The sequence below is a fragment of the Gavialis gangeticus genome, unplaced genomic scaffold, assembly GCF_001723915.1.
Source record: "Gavialis gangeticus isolate Ggan-Ray unplaced genomic scaffold, GavGan_comp1, whole genome shotgun sequence".
Classification (NCBI taxonomy): Eukaryota; Metazoa; Chordata; order Crocodylia; family Gavialidae; genus Gavialis; species Gavialis gangeticus.
In genome coordinates, this window is record NW_017729022.1 from 58,690,989 (window position 1) to 58,716,784 (window position 25,796).

General features: G+C 43.2%; 1 protein-coding gene and 1 long non-coding RNA gene across 2 annotated transcripts in view; both read left to right on the forward strand.

The window, feature by feature from the left end:
- Window positions 1-5,291: 5,291 nt before the first annotated feature.
- USP44 (ubiquitin specific peptidase 44) overlaps window positions 5,292-25,796 on the forward strand; it is a 23,589-nt gene continuing 3,084 nt past the window's right edge. Inside the window, exons 1-3 of the mRNA XM_019515057.1 lie at window positions 5,292-8,473; window positions 24,448-24,646; window positions 25,082-25,190. Coding sequence (XP_019370602.1) covers window positions 7,046-8,473; window positions 24,448-24,646; window positions 25,082-25,190 — 1,736 coding nt within the window. The 5' untranslated portion in view covers window positions 5,292-7,045. The remainder of the gene's footprint in view (window positions 8,474-24,447; window positions 24,647-25,081; window positions 25,191-25,796) is intronic.
- Window positions 10,220-11,347, forward strand: LOC109295917. Its single transcript, XR_002096862.1, has 2 exons — window positions 10,220-10,284; window positions 11,104-11,347. It is a non-coding gene; the product is annotated as an uncharacterized LOC109295917 (long non-coding RNA).

Genomic DNA, 25,796 nt, shown 5'->3' on the forward strand with positions numbered 1-25,796 from the left:
ATATCTTTTATTTGACCAACTGAGTAGTTGGAAAAAAAGTTGTTAGCAAGCTTTTGGGCACAGTCACCCTTTGTCAGGCATAGGGAGATGGAGGGTGACTGCGCCCAAAAGCTTGCTAACACCCTTTTTTTCCAACTACTCAGTTGGTCAAATAAAAGATATGACATCTAACCAAAGAAACTTGCCTGCCTATGTCCTTAGACTAAAATGGCTACAACCAAAAACGCAGCTGGCTTAAAAGATAATACTTCTATTATGCAGTACGCTTAGATTATTAAAATGCCCATTGTCTTTGATGATCCAAATACTGAAAAGGTATTGAATCAAAGTAGAAATCAGTTCAGTGAACCCTGACAACTTTTTAGATCCCAAAACGTCAAAGGTGCACTTTTATGTGAAATTATATTTTAATCTCTTAGATTAGGTTTGATAAAATCACACTTAATGTGTCGCTGTTTTTACTCTTTCATTTCAGTTTCAGTGGAAATCAGTGAACTCAGTTTCACTTTCACTCTTTTAAAGCTATGGTGTCTCGATTTCAAATGTGGCAGGAAAGATTCTTAAACAACATAAAAACAGGATGAAAATGTCTATTGGTCTGGGTTAATAAAAGTTATTTTTAATGCAACAAACTTGAGACAGTTTGAGCATGCTTTAAATTATGAAGTTTGTCAGTTCTCTTTGCATATGATTTTTAAAAAATCAAGCTTTACATTGATACAACAACATTAAAGATGATAGTTAAAAGCTTTTTTTAAAGAAAAAAATCCACGTCTTTTGATACCCTTTCTTTTGTGCCAGTGAAACTTGGAGGGAGAGAGGGTTGTGTATAGTTGAATTCTTCCACAGGCTTTAACTACATACACATTTTTGTTAGTACTCTCTTGCTAGTCTCTCCCTTGTTACTTAGCTTATCCTTTTTGCTCAGCTTTTAGTGCAAACTGCAAGAAGAAGGATTTGATCTCTGAAGTGCTGGCCAACTAATTCAGACCAGTTTCTTTGCTTGTACAGAGAGTGGAACGCTGTGAGGGAGGATGGAGCAAGCCAACACGCATCTTGGTACTGAATAACTTTATGTGGGGAATTCTTAACCTTGTCTGATTGAATACTACAAGTTGGATGGCTTCTGCTTTTTTCCGCAGCTGCAGCTCTCCTCTAGTAGCAGCAGGTTGTGTATCTGATCTCTGCCACCATTCTTTAATTTAGGCTGTCTACTTCAACTCTCCGGTCTAGGAATTTTACCCGTTCTTGTTTTAAATAACTTAAGTATTGTGATTTCCACTTTATTTCTGGTTGAAATTCTTCCATATTCTAATAGATGTTATCAGCAAGTTACTTTTAATACTTAGCTGAGATCTTCCCATTCTTGATTTCATCCCATGTATTATCCTAAACTTTTCTCAGTCTTTATGTACGTCTAAATATTTGAAAGTGACTTGGCTTAACCGAGCCATCAGCACATTTTTATTCTCTTCACGTCTTTCCTTGTAAAGAAATCCATGTAACAACCCAACAATTTGGTATGGTTTCTCTGCAGTCCTTTGTTGTTCAAGAAAAGCATTATTCTCTTTTGATCGTTATTAGTCTTTAAGCCCTGAACCGCTAAAGAACTTCCATGGCATTCTGAGCTTTCATCAGATTTGTTCTGTTACTTTGGTAGTGTTGGAGTGGTGTCGTGATGGTCCAGAAATTATGTGAAAGGCAAGGATTTTTGTGGATGATAATTTTCAGTGGACCCAACTCCGTTGCTGGGATAAAGTTAGACAAACTTTTTGTTACTTTGCACATTAAAGGCTGCAGTATGCATTCCATAGAGTAATAATCTGTGTCCTTGAAGCCAGTGGAATGATTTGTGCTCTTAATAAGAAAGATGTTTAAATATAGGTAGCCCAATGTTCTTTTGACATATTCCCTGAACTGGAGCGTAGGTAAGTAAGGGTCAGAAGTTAAGCTTTAGCTCTTCAAAGCATTTCCTGTATATCTGGTGAACATTCAGGTGGCTGGAGGCTTATCTATAAAGCTGTAACAATAAACTAAACAGTTCTTCTATATTCCTTTCTGATCTCTGGCAATAAATTTACCATATCTGTGGAGGAGCCTAGGAAGCTTTGCCTCCTCCCTGGTAGGTAGGAGGGCAGGCAGGAAGAAAATTAGGCAGACTTCACTCCAGACCGTAACTTTTTTCCTTCAAAAGATGGGTCAGAACTCAGTATATTCCTGTGCAAGGTTTCACTTTTGTCAAACTAAATTTTCAGATGGAGAAGGCTTCAGTTTGAAAGCGTCTAGCCATGTAATGTTAAGAAGAGGTGGAGGAGGAGGGGGATTGATTTTCAGCAGCAAAACATGGTGGTGATATTTTCTTTGCAGCAGAGTACCCCTGGGACCATTGCTCTTGTCTGGTGCGCTTCTGCTGCTGCTCTGCCCTCCTTGCTGCCAGAGCTGCTGCAGGGAACATGCAGGGAGCAGAAGGGTGTGGGAGGGTTGGGGTGGGGAGGGAGACATCCACCTAGCTCCATTCTGGTGCTCCTGACTTCCTTAATAAGTGCTGGGGACTCATGGCCTACTTCCCCACCATTGTTATGCCACAGGTCACCAAACATGTCAGTTCACAGTTTCTAGTTCTTTAATAACTTAGGTTGATAGGACTGATGTGACATTATCTTAACATTTTTCATTAAAGCTGTTTCATGAGAAATGTTGGTGAATTTAATTGCTGCTTAAATCAGTATGAAAATTGTTTCTGAACCTGAATTGCTAAGGGTATGTGCCAGACAAATGGTTTATTGTGAGGTAAAATGGGGAAGGTGGTGATTCACTTTGCGGCTGCTGCCTCTTTCATTGCGGACTAAGATATTGTGGCTTAATTTTTATGTACTGTAAGGAAGTGCATGCACCTAGACAGGACATCTGATGCATAATAAATTGTTTGTTTTAAAACCTGGGAGGAAAGATGGTCTCATGAATTGAGTAGTGTCCTAGAATTGAGAGGTACGGGTTTAGTTCTCTTACTGAATGACAGGCTTCCTGTGCAACCTTGGGAAAGTCCCCGTCTTGATTCCCCATCTGTAAAATGGTTAGAGCTACTTTTTCACAATGGGGAACTGCAAAAATAAATGTGCAGCCAACCACAATGAATCACCTACAAATAGACTAGTTTGAAACACCTTCCTTCCACAAAGATTAAATGTAAGTACAGATACAGGCACACTTCAGTGGTCCAACAAATCATCAGAAGTCAAGAACAATAAGAAGTCCTTTTTTTAGGTACGTAGGCAGTAGAAGGAAAACAAATGGAAGTGTGGGACCCCTGCTTAACACCTCGGGACAGCTAGTAGCCGACATTCAGGAAAAAACTGAACTTCTGAATGCCCACTTTGCTTCGGTATTTCACCAGACCAACAGGAAAGACAAGTGAGATAAGTCTCGTAGGAGACATGCTGGGACTGACAGCCTCCCCACTGTAGATGCTGAGTGGGTGCAGTACCAACTAGAAAAGCTAGGCATTTATAAGTTAGCAGGACCGGATGGACTTCATCCAGGAGTGCTGAAGGAGCTGGCTGAGGTCATTGCAGAACCCCTGGCAAAGCTCTTTCAGAATTTGTGGCGCACAGGAAATCCCTGAGGATTGGAAGAGGGCCAACATTGTGCCCATCTTCAAGAAGGGGAAGAGGGAGGACCCAGGCAACTATAGGCCAATATAGTTAACCTAACCTCCATCCCAGGGAAAATCCTGGAAAAGCTCATTAAAAAATCTATATGTGATACACTTGCAGAAAGTAAGATTCTGAATGACAGCCAGCATGGCTTTGCTGTGCGTAGGTCTTGTCTTACCAATCTCATCTCCTTCTGTGACCAGGTCTCTCCCCACCTGGACATGGGAGATGAGGTAGATGTTATATACCAGACTTCTAAAAGGCTTTTGATCTAGTATCCCGTGATATGTCAGAAAACTGAAAGATTGTGGGCTCAGCTGCTCGACAGTTTAGTGCGTGGGAAACTGGCTACAGAGTAGGACCCAAAGAGTTCTCATGAACGGACTTGTGCCATGCTGGCGCAAAGTGGCCAGCGGTGTCCCTTGGGTCCATGCTTAGACCGGTGCTTTTCAACATCTTTATCAGTGATTTGGATGGGGGATTGAAAAAGCTCGCTGGCCAAGTTTGTGGACACCACCAAGTTATAGGGCAGTGTGGTCATGTCAGAAGATAGGTTGTAGATACAGGCAGACCTGGACAGGCTTGAGAGTTGGGCAGACCGGAACCAGATGAAGTGTAACACTTACAAGTGTAAGGTGCTCCATCTGGGGGCAAACAACACTCAACATATATAGGCTCTTTGGTGACAGCTTGATTTGCACCGCAGCTGAAAGGGACCTAAGGGTAATGATTTAACATCACATGTATATGAGCCGTCAGCATGGGGTGGTGATCAGCAGGGCAGATAACACACAGGCATGCATCAAGCAATGCATCTCATGTAAAGCAAAGGAAGAGATACTCCTGCTGTACTCAGCACTGGTGAGACCACAGTTGGACTGTGTTCAGTTGTGGCGCCACACTTCAATAAAGATGTGAAAAAACTTGAGAGGGTCCAGAAAAGAGCCACCCATATGATCAGGGACTTGCAAGGCAAGGCATATGAGGAAAGGCTGAGGAACCTGGGCCTTTTGCCTAAAGAAGAGAAGGTTGAGAGGGGACTTGACAGCAGCTTACCGCTATATCAAAGGAGTGCATCAGGAGCTCTGTGAACAGCTGTCCACCAGGGCACCCCCGGGGAAGACCAGGACCAATGGATACAAACTCCTGGAAGGCCACTTCAGGCTTAATACCAGGAAAAACTCCTTCACAGTCAGGGTGTCCAGACTGTGGAATAAATTCCTTCCAGAGGTGGTGCAGTCACCACCCTGGAGGTTTTCAAGAGGAGACTAGACAGTCACCTCGCTGGGGTCACCTAACCCTAGTTGTCTTCCTGCCTAGAGCGAGGAGGGCTGGACCTGATGCTCTGCAAGGTCCCTTCCAGCCTTTAACAATCTATGAATCCTTATTACTCTTTCATAGCATGGCAGTGGTCTTGAGAAATCCCAAGCAATATGCTGCTTTTCCCATCCAATCTGGGAATTACGGATTGGCACCTATCTAACTATTGAGGACAGTACTAATAAGGACATGGGGCAAAGCCTGAATGGGTGAGGATGCTTATCATAGATGTGTTGAATTGACTAGTTCAACTAATGCAATTTACAGACTGTTTATTGTATTGTAGAGAAGGCTGTACAGATAACAGTTAGATACTAGTGTATGCTTGTAAGATGTTTAAAAATCATATTTAGATAGTGAAACAATATCTATAGATGTATAGTCATGCGGTAAACATTTTTTGGTGGAGGAGTGGAAGAAAAACAAGTGTAATGTAGATGTGATCAGTGAAAAAAAAAAATGATGTGTAAATGAAAGATATTATCTAGGTGGAGTGTACATAGAAGTTTTTCCGCTAACCAGTTGCCATTTCTTATCTAGTTTTTTCACAAATGCCACAACATTTGACATATATACACCAAAGCTTTCTGTATTGATAACTGGGATAGCAAACATTGGATTTTCACATTAATATGGTCTGGCCCAATATGTAATGATCTACTATTTGTACACCGCTTCCGAATTTGTAAAAATGAAAGACTTGTAGCATAGTAAGTGATTAGGGTTGTAATGAAAACATGACCTTTTTCAACACAGCCTCTTATGCATCTTCACATAATATTTGAGAGTTGCTTGAAGCTTCTCTAATGAGAAATATATCATTCTTCTGGAGGGAGTTAATTTCATGAGTGAAACCAGCAATATGTTCTGTCTGGCCCTTTTTGTTAGTAATATTAGCACCAATGTGTGAGCTCAGATTTAAGAATGTACTGACTTGGGTTGCCAGGTTATGTCTCTTTATACTGTTAAGGGAGGAAAGACAGAGAGAGAGAGTCATTTTACTTTTGTCATTCTTATCAGTTAGGATTTGTCTGCATACAAATTAGTTTAGTTAAAGCAGTGCAAACCCTTACTGTGGGTACTTTTGTTTTTGTTAAAAACTGGCTATATCTGTTCAACTCCCCTCCAGAAATTTACAGTATGAACCAGATTTAAATTGACTTTATCATCTTCACTGATTGAAAACCTGTTTAAAATTACACTTTTATACTAGTGCAACCTTGTATGTAGCTCAGACCAATGCAATGTTCCTAGGGCAGAAGTTTCAAGCTTGTCATTCCTACAGGTCACCAGCAGGTTGTATAAGGTCTTTCCCTCATCCCCCACAAAGATGCCAGAATGGATCTCAAAGTTGAAGCACATTTATTAAACACCTTTTAGCATGAGCAATCATGTGCTTTCTTCTACATTGCAGCTTTATTTAAACACAATAAAATGTGTGGGTTTAATGAAAGATTAATTCTAAATCAGTCCTGAAAGCCTGGTGCAACTTCCTATGAAAATGTATCAATTTAAAACTTACCAGTTTAGTTTATACCTGTAAATTTACCAGTCAAAGCTAAGCCATTATGGTCCAAGTTAAACAAGTATGTATTTCTATTCAAAGTTGCAGTAGTGTAATAAATAGTTTGGAACAACATTTTTTAATTAAACTAGTGCAACTTTGTTTAGATTAGGCTTATATTATCACAGTGCCCCAGTCCTGACACCAAAGGTACTAGCGGAGTGAGTAGCTGTATACATGCTGGTTTGGTCCTTGACTCTTCTGCTTTAACTGCAAATAAATATGCTAACTGTACCAGTGGGTGACCTGATATGATTGTGTGCTCGCTAGGATATAGAGTGGAATTCATGACTTCAGCTGTCTTGTACATCAGTTTGTGATAGTTGCTTTCAAAACTGAAAATTTGTGTGATCAAAAATGTCTTGAATAACTTCTGACTTGTGCTGTACCTCAAGCTGATCTTTTTTTTTTTTTTTTTTAGTTTGCAGGTCAAAATGTCTCAGACAGAAAATAGTTAGGATGATGTATTTTGTGAGCCTATCTTGTCTCTAGCATTTCAGTATTAAAAATGGACAAGTGTAAACACGTAGGAAGGCTGCGGCTTGCCCAAGACCATTCCATCCTGAACCCTCAGAAATGGCACTGTGTGGATTGCAATACTACAGAATCTGTATGGGCATGCCTCAGCTGTTCCCATGTGGCATGTGGAAGATATATTGAAGAGCATGCACTAAAGCACTTTCAGGAAAGTAGCCATCCTGTGGCATTGGAAGTAAATGAGCTGTATGTTTTCTGTTATCTTTGTGATGACTACGTTCTGAATGATAATGCCACTGGTGACTTAAAACTGTTGCGAAGTACATTAAATGCAATCAAGAGTCAAAACTATGACTGCACTACCCGTAGCGGCCGGACTTTACGATCCATGGGAGCAAGTGATGATTCATACCTTTCACATGATTGTGCCCAAGCTTTGCTTCGTAATGAAGACCGCATGTTCACGGCTTTGTGGCACAGGAGGCGTGCATTAATGGGCAAAGTATTCAGAACATGGTTTGAGCTAACGCCTACTGGAAAAAGGATTTTGGAAGAAGAAAGGCATCGGGAAGAGGCAGAGGAAAAGAGGGATAGAGCTCGGAAGAGAAGACAAGAGCGAAAGCGTCAGATGAAAGCAGAGATGGAAAAAATGCCTCCAAGAAAGAGTACTCGTTTACAAAATAGAAGTCAAATCTCAAGGGTACCATCCTGCGTACAAAAAATACAACATGATCTGGACTTGCCTGCAAAGCTAAAAGGAACACATACCTCAGATGAAGTAAAACTGAAAAAAATCAGTGACTCCCCAATTAAACGAAGGCCTACGGTGACTCCTGGTGTAACAGGACTGAGAAACTTGGGAAATACGTGCTACATGAACTCTATTCTGCAAGTACTGAGTCATTTACTTATTTTTCGGCAATGTTTTTTAAAGCTTGATCTGAACCAAACTCAGGAGTTGCTGGCAACAGCAGTCAATGGTAAAACAAGGTCTTCTAAGAAGTACCCTCTGGTTATTGGCTCTGTGTTTCATGTGAATGAGAATCAAGAGAAGGTGAAAGGATCATCTTCAAGGCAACCTAGTTTATCCTCTGGACTAAGTGGAGGGGCATCAAAAAGTAGAAATATGGAACTTATACAGCCCAAGGAGCCAAGCTCAGAGCACATATCTCTTTGTCATGAACTACATACTCTGTTCCAAGTTATGTGGTCTGGCAAGTGGGCACTGGTATCTCCTTTTGCTATGCTCCATTCTGTATGGAGATTAATCCCAGCTTTCCGAGGTTATGCCCAACAAGATGCTCAGGAATTCCTCTGTGAACTTTTAGATAAAGTACAGCAGGAACTGGAAACCACTGGGACCAGATACCCAGCTCTCATCCCTGCTTCTCAAAGGAAACTTATGAAACAGGTTCTGAATGTGGTCAATACCATTTTTCATGGACAACTTTTAAGTCAGGTATGTATCAGGATTTTTTTTTTCAATCTGTTATAGAAATCAGTGAAGGCATAAACCAGAAGATATATTTGTAAGGGATTTGAAAGATTAGGATTGCCTAGTTGAGCTAATGAATAAGAAGGGACAACAGAAAGGGATACTGAATGATATAAAGAGGTGCATGAATCATTCTCTCAACCAAAGGAATTACCTAGTAGAAATTAAAATAACAGCTTCAAATGATAAGTGCAAATACATCACTTCATGACTGAAATATATTCCTAAAAATTATTATTGAGGTGTAGAAGTTGACTTGTAGAGAAGTAAATGTTTTTCAACATGTGTACAATATCTCAAACCTGAGAGAGACCTACATCAGTTATCCATTAACTGCTGGGGTTAAGAAACATAAAGACATAAATGGTGTCTTGTTTCCTAATGATCAGTTATTGAAGTTTTACACTTCAAAGCATCTGGTTGGCTCCGTTGAAAAAAAGAGTATAGAAACTACATAACATTGGTATGTATTCACTTAAGTGACACCTTCACAATAGTGTAAAGAGTGGTGGGCAACTGGGACCCCAGCCGCAGCTGCCCACTTAAAGAGGACACAAGAAGCTGCTGCTGGCTGGGCCCCTGCAAGCACCTCTGCTACTCAGGGCTCAGAATGTGTCTGTTGCACTGCTATCCCTTATAAATAATTTGTTCTGTTTCAGTAAATCGTTTAAAATGGATTTTGAAATTCTTAATACAGAAGCATTTGCAAGTCTGATTTCTATCCACAGGACACTGATTCGTGATACTCGGGTTCTTCCCTAGATGATACAGCAAGCTGTGCCAATGAAATGAGCCAGGTTTCATTGTGTCCTCTGTTTGGTCGCTATATTTTTTAAGAGCTCTTATGAAATACTTCTGTATATTCCATCAGTGTATGAAGCAATTTAAGTAGCAGCTTAATGCAGTGCAGTTGAAGTATGCCTACTTGTGTAAAGTCCTGAGAACCAGCTAAATATTAACCCTCAGAATTTCTGTACTACCTGTTGCAAAAAGATGTTCCTCGATAGAGAAAAGCTTATTTGAGTAAGGTCAGTTCATCTGTGATCTTGGATTACCACAATAACTTTTTCTGAGATAAGATTGTTTTCCCCTCTGCCAAGTACAGATTTTGCTTCCTACTGGTAAATTAGTAGAGAAAAGTTAAGAACTGAATGCATCTAAACCAAGGAGGAGAACGTGGGCTCTGACTGTAAAGACTATTTCTTTCACGTTCTGTCAGACTTTATACGCTAGTCGAATTCTAGTGACTGGCAGGATGAGGCTGAAATCTTACAGGGTAAAGAATCTTTATCCTGCCAGCCCATGTTCTCAAGTGTGAACCTAGTGGAAAAGTGAGTTAACAACTTATCTCCTCCCTCCTTGGAAAGAAGGATGATTGTTAGCTGTCTACTTAAATCATGGTTTCACGGGCTTCGTGGAAACCATGAAATCCAGGATTGTCCTTGAAATCAACAACAAAAAAACTTAAAATGCTGATTCCTCAGTGGGTGCCAGTGGTCCTCACTGCCGTTGCGTCCCAGCCCCATCAGCTGGTGGGGTCACGTGAAGGCAGCAGAAAAGATGGCTGCTGCCTCCCAGTCCCTCCTTCCTCCCTCCCCCTGGCCTCTCCGCTGATCAGTGCTGAGGAGTGGGGCCGCAGGAAGGGCACCTGCCGCCTCATCCCTTTCCCGCCAGGGCCTCTCTGCCAATCAGTGCCAAGGGATGGAGCCACCAGAGCACATCTGCAAAATGTCCACAGAACTTGCTTTTTATGCTGCAGCAACCCACAAGAATTGGTAAGTCTAACCATGATTTAAGTAAACTCCTAATGAGTGTCCGCTCACAGCCTAGGACTGCAGTAAGTTGTCTGTGTTTCATAACTGTTGGGAAATGATCATACATGCTATTGGGAACATTACTTCCTTTCCACTTCAGAAATGAGTGTACTCCATACGGGACTGTTGTCAGAGTGTTAACCGATTTATACCTGTTCTTGTAAGCTGATCCTTGTGGAGATGTCAGTACAAGACTGCTGTTATCTAACATTTTAAGAGCAGGAAATGTAATAGTAACTGGCTACTTGTTGTGAAACGTTGGCTTTCCTGTAAAAAAAAAAAAAAAAAAAAAAAAAAAAAAAAAAAAAAATCATCTTCTGGTCCTCTTTGGTTACTGTTTTTGTAAATCAATGGCATCTGGATGGTACAGTGAGTTTAATGCAACAATTTTGAAATCAAGCCCCACAGTGCTAAAGGCCAGTAGAGGTTTAGTGATCACCTAATTCTTAAGGGATTGACAAACTGAAGTAGCAGATCTGTTTAGCTTAACATAAACTGGAATTTCCAGCATAGTATTGGGAAAACTTGCTTTTATGAAGGCTGACTTCAACCATTGCTATTATTGTGTTTTTCACATAATTAAACTAATTGTACCTTTTGAAGTCACCTTTCTGACCACTAATTATGTTGACTTCTATTCTATTGACACTCCAGAACCTTAGCAATTAAAATGTAGCCTTTTTCTAACCACTTTTTTGTTTTTTGATAAACTTACTGGCAACAAAACTAGTCTGTAAGTTATAATTGCTCAATTATCAACTGAATTGCTGCTGTATTAAGTGTTGCCAACACAGCTGTGTGGACCTGGGAAAAGAGGAGGAATCATATTTCTGTCTGCAAGAACTATGCCCACAAAACCCTCTAATGTAGATTCAGGAATAGCAGCAAAAAGTCTTTTTCCTGGGATACACTATTTCATTTTGGGAGCTAGTATAAGCTCAGCTGCCAAACATTTTGTGTTGATGACCATAGGAGTGTTTGCCTGGATAGCTCAACTGGAGCAGTTACATCAGCAAATCCTTTTATTTTTTTTTTTCTTTTACTGAAAAAGCCTGTTTTTAGCAAAAGTAACAAATTTTGTGTGGCCTGAATTTCATCTTTTTAGCTTTGTCTTTTCCTCTTTTGCAGGCCACTTTACCTAAATATTCCTTTAATATTTAATGGCTGAGGGAGCTGTGTTTTTGAGCAGTCTTTAAAAGTCTTTTTAACACTGACTGAAGGAAGGTCTTTGAACTTGTATAAGTAACTTGTCACTTCTATTATAGAACAACAAAATGTTTTATGCCTTCGCAGAATACCAACGCAGAACGAGTTGTTAGGCATAAAATTAATGGTTGTTTCCAAGGTCATGAGGTGTAAAGCACTTTATCAAAAAGGAACTGTCAGCAGTAGGGCAGTGCAAAGCTTTGGTAGCTGATTTGATTCTGAGGCGATTTGGCCCAATTCGGGGATGGAATCTCAGAATTGGAATCGAATCAGGAGACCAAGTAAAAGCTCCAAATTGATTTGGAAGAGATTCAGAGAGTCAGCCATAGACTAAACAGGCAGCTGACAGCTGCCTCCAGCTGGTAAGTCTGTTGGGGATGGGGGAGGGAGGGATTGGGGCTGGGACAAGCTGCCCAGCCGAAGCGGGGGGCACATTACTCAGGGAGGGAGGCTGGGGGGGCATGGGATGCGGGTGCTGCAGTGCTGGGAGCAAGGGCTCTGCCCTGCTGCTGCTTGCCCAGCTAAGGCGGTATGCAGGCATGGCTTGCTCCAGGAGGAAGGGGGCAAACGGCAGTAGGGTAGTAGACAGCGTGCAGCACCCTGCCAAGCCGTACCACACCCACACCATGGGGCAGCTGCTGCGTGGGTGCCAAGCGGGGAGGGGTGTGATTTCCACTGCCCCTTGCTGCCTTGCACTGCACAGGGGGGCTCTGCCATGAGTCCTCAGAGTCCCCCAGTTGTCACTGCCAGAGCTGGTGAGTACAGGACTTTTTTTTTTTTTAAAGCTCCACAGTCACCAGCTGCAGAAGCAGCAATCAGGGCCTCTCTGAGCTTATGGCAGAGCACCCCCTGCGCAGCGTGGGGCAGCAGGGATTGCCCCTCCCCCTGCCTGGCACCCATGTGCCAGCTGTCTCATTGCACAAGTGCAGCACAGCTCGGCAGGGCACCTGGGCAGCTTCATCACTCGGCCCCAACGGCCCAAGCTCCCAGGCAGTGTGCAGCACCCTGCCAAGCCACGCTGTGCTCACGCCATGGGGCAGCTGCTGCATAGGTGCCAAGCGGGAGGGGAGGGGGGGTACAATCCCTGCTGCTCCACACTGCACGGGGGTCTCTGCCATGAGCACTCAGAGGCCCTAATCACTGCTTCTGCAGCTGGTGAATGCGGGGCTTTTTTTTTCTTTTAAGCGCTGGGGCTGGGGTGGGGGATGGAGCCGGGCAGGGCAGCCATGGGGTCTTCTGCCACAGCTCCCTCCACCAGGAGAGAGGCAGGCACAGCTGGAGGAGCTGTGGGAGAACCTGCAGCTCCTCAGCTGTGCCTGCCTCTTCCCGGGCGATCCAAATCTCTCTGAATCGGTGCCAAATCTTCCGAAGCTGATTCGGCCAAATCAGTTTAGGACAGTGATCCAAATTGAATCGCTGTCCTCCAAATCATCCCAGTCGAATACTTCCCTATTCGCACAGGCCTAGTCAGCAGTACAGGTGAACCAGCCCCAAAGCAATGAACAAACTCTAAACTTATGATATAGTCAATGGACTATATCAAAGTGATGGAAGAATGTGAAACATTAAATATGAGTAGACTCACTGGGTGCTACACACTTGAATGTGCATTAGCCTATTTTAATGCACTCTTTTTTGTGATGCTTTCCTAGTTTCATAGTTAGTAGGGTTGGAAGAGACCTGAACAGATCATCAAGTCCAAACCCCCTGCCATGGCAGGAAAGAGTACTGGGGTCAATTGACCCCAGCAAGGTGATTGTCTAGCCTTGTCTTAAAGACCCCCAGTGTAGGAGCCAGCACCACTTGTCTTGGAAGTTGGTTCCAGATCCTAGCCACCCTGACAGTGAAGTAGCACCTCCTGATGCCTAATTTGAATTTACCCTCTGCCAGCTTGTGACCATTATTTCTAGTCACCCCTGGTGGTGCTCCGGGGAACAGGGACTCCCCCAGTGCCTGCTGGTCCCCTCTGACCAGTTTGTAAACAGCCACTAGATCCCCCCTCAGCCTTCTCTTGTGGAGGCTGAACAGGTTCAGGTCCCGTAGCCTCTCCTCGTAGGGTCTGCCCTGCTGCCCCCGATCATGTGAGCGGCCCTCCTCTGGACCCTCTCCATGTTGTCCACATCCCTCTTGAAGTGCGGCATCCAGAACTGGATGCAGTACTCCAGCTGTGGCCTGACCAGTGCCGCATAGAGGGGGAGGATCACCTCCTTGGACCTGCTCCAGATGCATCTGTGGATGCATGACAAGGTGCGGTTGGCCTTCCTGACTGCCTCCCCACACTGCCAGCCCATGTTCATCTTGGCATCAATGATGACTCCAAGATCCTTTTCTGCCTCTGCACTGACAAGAAGGGAGTTCCCCAGCCTGTAGGTATGGTGCTGGTTCTTCCTCCCCAGGTGCATCACCTTGCACTTGTCAGTGTTGAATCCCATCCTATTCTCATCTGCCCACCCCTGTAATCTGTTTAGGTCCGATTGTAGCCTATTCCTTCCTTTTAGCGTGCCCACATCTTAGTGTCATCAGCAAATGTGAACAGGGTACTTTTTACCCCCTTGTCCAAGTCACTGATGAAGATGTTGAACAGTGCGGGCCTGAGGACCAAGCCCACATCCCTCCCGGTCAAAAATGACCCATCCACCACCACTCTCTGGGTGCGGCCCTCCAGCCAGTTGGCGACCCATTTGACTGTGTGGGTGTCGACACCACAGTCCCCCAGTTTTTTAATGAGAACGGGGTGAGAGACAGTGTTGAAGGCCTTCCGAAAGTCCAGAAAGACTATGTCCACTGCTACCCCTGCATCTAAGGATTTGGTAACCTGGTCATAGAAGGCCACCAGGTTGGTCTGACAGGACCTGCCTCTAATGAACCCGTGTTGGTTGCCCCTAAGCATAACCTCCCATGTATTAAAATAAGCATAAAATGTGCATTAAAAGAAGCTAATGCATGTTTTTTTAGTACCTCACAACGGAGGTACTACATTTTATGTGCCTTAGCAAAAGCACATTCATGAACGTGTAGAGACACCCACTGATCCATATTCTTTTCCCAGATAGATTCTTTAGTCTCAGCTCCAAAATAATAAATCATCTGGTGATTTCTATTTACTACCAGATTTGTTAGTTGTAGAAATCTACGCTTTCCTTTTTAGAAAATTACCTTTTTGTGTGAAATTCAAAACTGAACTGAAGGTAGACGGGGTTCTTCAGGTAAATCTGATATTTTTTTTATTAGGCCAACTCAGATAGTTGGAACAATTCTTCTTTGCAAGCTTTTGGGTATAAATACCCTTTGTCAGGCTGAGGAAACATCTGCAGTTGGTGTGTGCTCTTCTTGGATGGAATGAGTTGGTTTAATAAAAGATACCAGATTTACCCAAAGAACCTTGTCTGCCTATGTCCTTAGACCAACACGGCTACAACCTACACCCCTGTAAACTAAACTGAAAGCATTTGTGGTCTTGGGAAACCATCCAAAAGAAAATCTCTTAAGATTTGTGAATTGTACTGGTCACCTCAGTGGGTGAATTTAAATTCTGAAATTTAATTGTAAATTTGAGTGTCAAAGCTAAACTAAAAGACTCAGTAATTTCAGAAAATGTCTTACTGAAGAGATGCATGTTTGGTGCATATACAGACTTTTTAATACAGACTCATTAAATAACTACTGTAGTAATTAAAGCCTGATTCTTCTTTAACTTGTTTAACTTTGATTCTTATAATTTCCTTTTAGGCTTAAGATGGGCCTCTAAATTATAATAGCAGGGAGAGAAAAACATACTAGAATTTGTCTCTCCAAAGCATAAGGGCACAAGCCTTTTTCCCCCTCCCATTTACAAGTAACTTTTAAAGAACAACCTGTGACCACTTCAGCAAAATCCTGAATCTGTTGTTGAAGTATAAGGGCAAGGCTTAACTGGGTTGGCGCACATCACAAAACAGTAAAATAAATATTGATTAAGCCTTATGTAATGTTTCCAGGACAATGGTTCTAAATTGTGAATTTGTTTCAATATATAGATTTCATAGACTTTTGTAGACATTTGGGCTGGAATGGACCTCAGAAGATCGTCGAGTCCAGCCCCCTGCTCAAAGGGCAGGAAGTCAGCTGGGGTCAGAGGATCCCAGCAAGATAAGCATCCAATTTACTCTTGAAAGTGTTCAATGTAGGTGCTTGAACCACCTCCAATGGCAAGCTGTTCCAGACCTTGGGGGCTCGGACAGTAAAGAAATTCTTCTTTATGTCCAGCCTGAAACAGTCTTGCAGTAGTTTATGACCGTTCGACCTCGTCATCCCATGGGGCCCTCTGGTGAACAAACGTTCCCCCAGATCCTGGTGGTCACCCCTGATAAACTTATAGGTGGCCATCAGATCACCCCTGAGCCTGTGCTTTTCCAAGCTAAAAAGCCCCGTGCTTCTCAGCCTGTCATTGTAAGGTCTGTTTTCCTGACCTCCGATCATGTCCATGGCTCTTCTCTGGGCTCTCTCAAGCTTCTCCACATCCTTTTTGAGTTGTGGAGCCCAAAACTGGGCTGAGTGCTCCAGCTGCGACCTCACTAAGGCCGAGTACAATGGGAGAATGAAGTCCCGGGATTTGCTTGAGAAGTATCTATGGATGCAAGCCAGCGTTTTGCTCGCTTTACTAGCCACAGCATCGCATTGCAGGCTCATATTCATCTTGTGGTCAATGATGACCCCCAAGTCTCTTTCTTCTGTAGTGCTAGCCAGCATAGCACTGCCAAGCCTATAAGGATGCTGCAGGTTTTTCTTCCCAAGGTGGAGAACCTTGCATTTTTCGGTATTAAACACCATCAGATTCTCGTTCACCCACTTGCTGAGCCTGTCCAGGCCAGCCTGGATCACTCACCCGTCTTCAGGTGTGGATGCTTTGCCCCAAAGTTTGGTGTCATCAGCAAATTTGGCCAGTCCACTTCTGACTTCAATGTCCACATCATATTAATGAAGATGTTGAACAATATGGGTCCAAGGACAGAGCCTTGGAGGACCCCACTAGTCACCGGGCACCATGATGATTGACTTTCATGATATAATCTGAAACCTGATAGACTCTGAAGGTAATTTGCAATAAACCATCTTTTGAACTACAGAGAAAATAAGCTCTCTATACCTGCTTCAAATGAGAAATATGAGTCTTTAAAAATGTCTGAGATCTTGTGTATTGCTCCTCACCTTATATTCTGTTACAGTACAAGGAACATGCATAGCCCTCAACTCCTTTTACAATTTTCTTAAGCCAAATTGATCAATTAGTGGTTTGCTGTTTCTATGTCTTTGCTAGTATCGTGCTGCTGGAGAAGCAAATAGCATGCCATCTTTCTTGAGAGGCAAGGCTTTCTTAGGGTGCTATTTTGTATTGGACCAATTGGGTGTCTCTACATGGGCATTTACACTGACTTAAATTTACTGCACAGTAAGTGGGAATAGGCCGGCATTTACACATGTAGGCATTAAAGCATGTTAATGCTGTGTTACTGTGCAGTAACGTGTCTATATGTGCCTTACTGTGCAGTAACTAATTGGGCATAAATTTGATACCTGCATGATGCAGGTATCAATTTTACACTCAAATAAATTTGGCGTGTAGATGCACACGCCTGGATTGTGCAGTAATTTTGGTTAGCAAAATCGTGCACCCACTAAGTCGGGGCTTTTTTTAACAAGTGCTGGGAGCTGGGGCGGGCAGGGCAGCCATTGCTGGGCTGGGAGAGTGGGAGATTCAGCAGCAGCCAAATCTCCAAGTCAGATTCAGCCGAATTGAATCAGGACAGTGATTCAAATCACCGAATCAAATTACTGTCCCCCAAATGGGCTGAATCCAAAGCGAATACTAGCCACTTCACACAGACCTAGTACTCTGTCTTTTACTGTTCTGTCCTATCAATTCTTTGGACTACTATAGTGACATCATAAGTGTACATGTATCACTTAAATGTTGTATGTAGGAATTCTGGGATACATGCATTGAAAAATATTGGTTCAAGCACTGACCCTTGGAGGACTCCATTCTTCAAAGTTCATAGTGAACTCTGGCTAGTAGTGAGTTTGATCTACTAGAAATCACGTTCACGACGAAAATGCACAGTGAAAACATATGGACGCTAACATTACTGGCAATAGAGGCAAGAGATGATGAAAATCACCTGCTCCATTAACTGTTAATTGAAGACCCAAATAGATGGAGGCTTAAGTCATTAACCATTTATGCACAAAGCCCACACATTTCTGGAAGAGACTGGAGATGATAAACCAAGCCTATGGGCAGCAATGGGGTGGGCTGACCACTGGGAAAGATTAGGTCTATTCCTACAGTGTTTTATACCAATGCCAAATGAATCCCGTTTTGGGCACAATCTTGCCAGAGAAGCATGGATCAAGTTGAACAGACTGAGATCTGGGTACGGACACTTCAATACAATGCTTTGCAAGATGAACATCTTGGCAAACTTCCTGAGTAAATGAGGTGTTCAACAAACAGCACAGCACTTAGTCAAAAGCTGCAATCTTTATAAATGCCCAAACAGAGTAGATGAAATCTGCACATAAAGTAGTAACACCAGGCAGTGGCTTATAGATTTGGAGGTTGATATCTGATGCCATATGAAAAAAGAAGGGATCAAGTAGGTTATTTTGCAAATGAATTTTAATGTGAACAAGTACTGATGAGATGTTTCCTCAGCTAAGTCTCCTTTTATGAGCTGAACAAGTAGACCAGGGCTGTCCAGCTGGAGGCGCAGACTGCATGTAGCCTGTAGACTCCTGCAGGTGACTCTCCCACAGCTATGCAGTGATGGGTCTAGGAAGGGCAGGGGGTACTGATTGTGCAGTCTGCATGGTAGGAGGATGAGAAAATCCAGGGGGCTACATGCCACCAGTAGTGCCTGCATGATAGGGGAAAAGGGAAATTCCAGGGACCTGTTCCTGTAGCATATGACTGGGGTGGTGTGTAGCCCCCAGCCATGAGAAAGACAGAACTCCCTGAAGAAGACCATGGATAACAGCAGACAGATTTCATATGCTGGCTGATTTCTGGAGGTCAGTTCTCCTTTTCAGATATGCTACTGATTTTTTTACCAAATAGAAACTAAAGTATTTGTCAGCTCTTCCTCTAGTAATTCAATTTTTAAATTCCCCAAAGTGATTAATCTAATTATTTGCTCTTCAGTAAATGGCATGCTTTTCATAAAGTATTGATTTCACTTTATGTTAGTGGGAAAGTTTGACAAAAGCCTGTGAATCCTACTTAGAAGACAAAAAATAGATGTTGTCATGGAAGTGTTGTGACACTTAACAGGCTACATAATATGATTTAACACATTGATCTGTACAAGTGGACTTTTACACTGGCCTAGAATCCTGTTTAAATCATTGATGCTCTTCATCATTATAAGAGTCTTCTGCACAGGTCAGATTCACTTGCTTTTTGTTTTTTACAAATTAACTTGTTGGGGCAAAATAGGATCTGTTTTGCCTCTTGGACAGCATTTCCATAGCGGGGAAGGTAGAACTCAGTAATGTTACACCAGTTGCACTGTGCTTTTTATTGGCAAGGAACAGTAGTGCTGGATTCATCATCTCAGGATTAACTGAAATGGGTGGAAGGACAATCTGGGGAACCAAAAATCCCCAGACTGAATTTAGAACTCCAGAATTTGGCTAATTGCCTGTGCTGCTGTGCTCAAATCCTCATGCAAGTAACACATCAATTAAATAAATGCCTGGTCCAACAGTAATAATCTGTTTGTACAGCAGAAACCTTTTAGCTAATCTGCATTTTATGCTCCAGATATGCATAGCAACAAAAAGGATCCCTTGAACCGTGCCAAACTACAGTTTCTTTTCCGCTGTGAATTTTTAATACTTTATAGCTTCAGGATGTTGCCTGACTTCAGCACTTAAAGCCTACAGCTTAGGGGAAGGCCAGGCAGTAATTTAAAGATGATACTTCCTCCTATCCCACTCCTTTGCAAATTTTGTAAGAACCAAATAGTGATTTGCTCTTTCTTAGTCTTGGACTTAAAGCACTGGCTATATCCCCTGTAGTGTGCTAACCAGCAGAGAAATGACACATGCTCATGTGAGATGACTAACATGTAGATCATGCAAGAGAAAATAATTTGCTGCTGTTTTATGGCAAATATTACTTATTTTATGTTTGCTCTCAAACAGGCGTGTCAAGCTTATCTGGCCCCAGGGACAGGTGAGTAGCATGGGGCTGGTCCATGGGCCAGGTTAGGCCCTTGGAATTTTTGCATCCCTGACCAGCACCGTACCTAGACTCCTGGCGGCCCTGGGCGAACTTTTAGTATTGGGCCCCCCTTCACCAGAGATAATGATAATCATTTAAAAATTACCATTTTCAGGCCTGCTTTCTGCCTGGGCCCCAGGTGGCTGCCCAGTTTGCCCATGCCTGTGTCCAGCCCTGTCCTCAATCTAGCACAGCTGGCACCCACCCAGACTAGTTCAGGACACCTACCCAAGTGGGCACTGCATATGGCACAACTCAAGGCCAGTCCCATCCAGTGCCAGTGCACATCTCAGGCATTGTGTGCGGGGATGGTCAGGCATAGGGGCTGGATTATGGGGCTTCACAGGCCATTTGTTGGAGATCCCTGCTCTAAAGAATGACACCTGAAACTTGTTTTTTTAAACAGTTTGATTTCAGAAACATAACTTTTAAGTCTTTGTACCCTCTATGTATTTGTTTTGTTTTATACTTTATAATGTTTGTTTTTCCTTTTAAAGAGAAAAATTCAAACCTGCAGTGGAGGTGCTGCCTGTGTTGCACTGAAAACTTTGAAACACTGCATTCCCCCTGGATATGGGTGTGCTGTTTAGCTAGTGGATTCTGCTAAAGATAAAAAGCTGATAGGACTGCTTACTCATGAGCAAATTATTGGCAAAAGAACTCTGTTGGAAAACTTGGTTTGAAAGATGATGTTACAGCTACTATTAATAGCTTTTCATACACTGTAAAGACAAACTTCCTCAGGAATGAGGAAAAGAGAAAGTAAGGCAAAAAAACAACACACAAGGAGCAGGAAGGGAGGGACTTTCAACTTTCAGCAGACCACACTGCCTTTACCAGAATTAGTCAGCTACTTCTAGAGCAGCATTTCTCAACCCATAGGTCACAAGAATGCATGAAACGACACAAACAAGCTTTAAAAATGGATCGTATTTTCCATACATTTTTGAAAAAAAAAAAACCAAATGCTGCTTTTACTGTACCATATGTTAAAGCTGTGTATAGTAATGAACAGGGATCCAGGATTTCTGTTTGCCTTGAAAAAACTGGATGATCTCCTTTTAAAGGAGAAATACATAGGAAACTGGGTTTCACCTTGCAGGCTCTACCCCAGAGGGAAAATGGGGTGAGGGGCAGCGCGGATGCCTGAGGGGAGTGGTGGCCATGACCAGGTCATGGGAGCAGGATAGAGCTGTGTCCTGGTGTGCAAGCAACTGGCAGCAGGATGAGATGAGGGTAGTGCAGCTCCCTCTCATCCATTACTTCTCGCCAGGGTCCCGGCAGCAGCAGCAAGTCTTGCCACCCCACTCTGCCCTCCCACACTGGGTCCTGCCTGCTGCGCCACGGAGGTGGTTCCTAATCATGCCAGTCTGCAGCCTCATGCCTGTTGTAGGTGCACAAATCTGAGGGGCCATGTGCACTCCCACCCCCTGCACAACATACTGGGAGGCTGGGGCCTGGGGGCAGCAGGTCAGGGTTGGGGTTGGGGTTGGGAATGAGCAGCACTGGAAGGGCCAGGGGCTGTTTTCTACTCAAAGTATTTTGGGTTGGGACTGGCCATCAATGATTACAAATGGATTTTGGTACAAACAAGTTTGAGAACCACTGATTTAGAGCACCACAGGGAAAAAGGTGCCTCTAACTGAGTGTGAATTGGACAGTCATGGTATGGAGGGTGAAGGGAGAGGCTGAAATTTCCCAGTTAGTGATCTGGGAGATTTCTCAAACATTAGTTTAGGATGCAATGTATTTGAGCTAGTTAAGTCTGTGCGCCTGCCTGCCACTGCCCCTTTCTCCATATATATGGTAGGCCTCGGTCCCCCACGCTGTGCAGATCCTCCTTGCACTGTTTCCCCACCTCATTCTCCTGCCACAGTGTCATGTTCTGTCAGTGGGTAGGTCCCATGGGTGAGGTAGGTTGGGAAGGAAGAGGTCCTGTTGGCCAAACTTAGTGCCTCCTCCAGCTGCAACTCCTCAAGGGCTCCTGGTGGGAGGTCTGTTACAGCAGGTCATCAGCTCAGCAGCATCTTTTAGACCCAATCTCATCACTTGCCTGCATGAGCTTCCCTGACAGGAGCTGTTCTCTTCCACCGATAAAGCAGCTGTCCCCAAAGTGCCGAAGCCCTTCCCTTGTCTCTCTCTGAGGGCAGGGCCTCCTATTACATTTTATTCCTCATAAAAGATCCTTCTTCCTCTTCTCTGCAGTGGGGACTAAAGAGGGTCTATGTTACAGTCCATTTAATTATTTTGATCCCTTTTGGATCCTGGTTGCTTCTCTTGAGGGATAGTTACCATATTTACATGCATGCCCCGTGCACCCGAGGCAGAGTGGAAAAAAACGTAATTTTCTTGCCAGCAGCATAAACACAGGCTAGTGCAGGGAAGGGGAGCAACAGCCTATGGCTGCTCCATTAACCCTCTGCCAGCTGGTTGGCTGCAGGCATTTCTCCCTCAGCAGTCATGTCTGCAGTAGCAGGATCTGTCCCAGCAACAGGTTGAGGGTGTTCCTTCAGCATGCGCACAGAAAGTAACACCACAAGCTTTAAAATGGATATTTTGCATACAGTTTTGAAAACAGCAAATGCTGCTTGTGCTGAAGGAACTCCCACAAGCTGCTGCTTGAGCAGACCCTGCTGCTACAGATGTTGCTACTAAGGGAGGAATTGCCCACAGCCATGCAGTCAGTAGCTAGGGGGTTAATGATGACCCCCCCACTCATTTCCTGTTGCTCTCCCCTCCTGCATCTGCCCATGGTGATGCTACTCACAAGATAAGAAATAGTGGAGCTGAACCCCAACTTGCCAGAAACATAGACTTATGTTGAGTCAGTAGCAGCTTCTGCAGTGTCTGCCTGGGAAGGTACAAGGGGGGAAAGGGAAAAATAAAACTGTATGCTGCGTGGCAGCTCCTGTTGTCCACAGCCAGCAGCTAGGGAGCCCTAATGTACTCGCTGTGCTGTGCCCTGTGTGGCACACGCACGGTTACTCTCCCTTTTCCACAACAGAGGCTTCTGGTTGCTGCAGAAGCCACTGTTGACCCAACATGCGCTTCTGTCCTGGCAGCAGCTTGAGAAGATCCCAGAGTTTAGCTGTATTTTCTCCCTTACTAGTCCTGTGCTCCCACCCCATATTTTCAGCAACTTATTAAAAAAAAAAAAAGTGGGGTATGTGAGAAAATATGGTATGCACTGTCATTCTTCCTCTTACCTATAGGTTATGGAAGCAGGTGAATGTTTATATGAATAATTTAATTGAATTAGTAGTCACCGTGGTGGCTGCAAAGCTAAATACCTAGTCAGGATGTGGAATTATTTTTAATAACTACATTGGTTATAAGAATTGAATGAGCATATAAATATGACACCAGTGCAGCAAAATATTCCAGGTTTCTAAATCAAGGTAACTGTCAAGTCAATCCATGTTTATACAAAATATTCCCTTTAAGTTTGATCACTCTCCTGTGGGAAGGATGTTATAACTACAGCATCATAAGAGTTGTGGAGGATCTGCAAAACACTGGAAGTGCCAAAACTCTTTGCTAACATACCCATAGATTTCTCCAGTATATTTGGCTTCAACAAAGCAATGATGGGTTTAGAGCAGCCCTAGTTAGTGATTACTGGCTGTGTCTAAACTAGATCTAGTCTAAATATTTGAGGAGTTTTTATAGTAAAGAGAAATACTCCTGTGAGTGGACTACGTTTATGTTAGTCACGTGCAAAACAGCAAAGGGAGTAATGCTGGTAGAGTTAATAGGTGTGGGGGATTCTAGATACCTCCTTTTCGGCTTGTATTGCAAATGCAAAGGCTCTTGCTGGCATTGAGATGCCTGCTTGTAGTCCTAAAGCAATCAAACTTCTCCTTTCCAAGCTATTCCACATGAAGCCCACTCACATGAATCAGTAGAAAGGACCGTGGTCTTAGAACAACTATAAAACTGCATACTTTTTCATAGGCAGTTCAACCTGGCATTGGCTCTGGAGTGCACAGCCATATTTAACTTGTCATGTTCCAAGTATTTTGGAAAATATTATGGATTTTTATGGATCTTACTTTTAATTTAAGTATCGACCACACGCTCTTTGTCCCTGGATGTATTATTACCTTGCATTTTTCAGGTTGACTCTCATGGCATTTCTTGACTATAACTTTGCCTTAAGGCTTTGTCTTTCCTACCATGAATGATGAAACCATTTACTAACAGAAGAAACAAACTCTTTTTATCTGCAATTTTTTCTTTAAGGACACTTTTCCCAATCTAGTCCTTCCGTGGAAGATGTACCAAGGATAAACACAGTAATTAGAACAAAAGAAAGCAGTAAGCTTTTAGTAAAACTAGGTATAGTTAACAATTCATGTAAATAGTTGTTTTGGAATACTTGTTTAGGAAAGAGGTCTCAGACTGCTTCTCTTCCTTTTGGGCAATCCCAGACAGACCATTTTCAAACTATCTTTAGTTCTTATTAAAGGGAGAGAACCAACCCTTCATTGAAATTAGTGAGGGAAGGTTGCTTCTGAAAAAAAGTTTTGTACAGTTTCTAGTTAACATTTCTTCTTTTTACGATCCCTGAAAATTTATGCATTGTGTTAAGGGACAACTGTAGAAAAAAGGGGCTTGGGATATCCACAAGACTGAATAAATATTTTGCTTTACAGGTTACATGTCTTGCTTGTGACAATAAATCAAATACTATAGAACCGTTCTGGGATCTGTCACTGGAGTTTCCTGAGAGGTACCACTGTAATGAGAAAGAAATGGCATCTCAGCACCCCTGTTTGCTAACAGAAATGTTGGCCAAGTTTACAGAGACTGAAGCTTTAGAAGGAAAGATATATGCGTGTGATCAGTGCAACAGTGAGTAAAGGCAGTATGTACTCATGTATATAGTATGTTATATGTTTTCCATGTAATTATTAACATAGGCATTAAGACCATAGGGAAAAAGAAACAGTAATTAAAAAGGTGAGGCACACTTTAGTTAAGTCAACAGTGTACTAGGTGCCTTGATGTAAATAGCTGAAGTGTTTCTCTCAAGTGCATAACCTGGAAGTACTCAGAAACGTTCAGGGGCATTTTGTATTGCCAGGCATTCTAAAATAATCCTTATGATCTGGATCCAAAAACATGCATTTGTATTAAGGTGACTTTATGTTAATATCAGCATTAAAGTTTAAATAGTGGGTAAGTCTGGAAGTTAAATGTGAGCATATTTAACAACTGGTATTTAAAACTGCGTTGCCCAGAGTATGATACATTTAGTATAAACTCAATGTGTGTGTTTGATCACAGCAAAACGCAGAAAGTTTTCCTCCAAACCAGTAACACTCTCAGAAGCCCAGAAACAACTTATGGTGTGTCGACTACCTCAAGTTCTAAGACTACACCTTAAACGATTCAGGTAAGCAGAGTTAGGAATTATTTCCAGATGTTACAAACTATCTTTTGGGCAGAATAGTTCAGTCATTGTTCTTCCATGCTCTCTGTCTAGTGGGACGGCAAGCAAAATCAGCCATTGGAAAATATTTCTAAATAGTCTCTCTTGAACAGGGGTGAGCAAAATAGATGTGGGCTGCCAAGGGATTTTATCTGGCCCACAGTGGGTTCCTCCATCCCTATCTGGCCCAGGGGGGAGCCTGGGCTGTGGCACATGTGGCTGATCTTATCACCGCAGGTGCACAGCAAGACTGGAGTGGCACAACAGCCAGACTCAGCTTTCCAGCAGCCCTGGTGGTAGTGGCTCCTTGTGGTTGCTGCTGCCAGTGTCACTGCCCTGCGATCCTGGCCCCTGCTCATCCTGCTCCCAGACACCACTCCCTGCCTGCCCGTGGCCCCATCCTATCTGTCCAGCCAAACTGGAGTTCTGGGCCAGTCTCCATATAGACCCCACCCATCTGCTGTCTCCAGCACCCCCAACAATGGTTGCAGGGCAGATGGGCCCAGGCAGACAGGATCAATTACCACCTCCCCCCTTCCTCCCCCACTGCTACGCTAGGAAGGGTCAAGC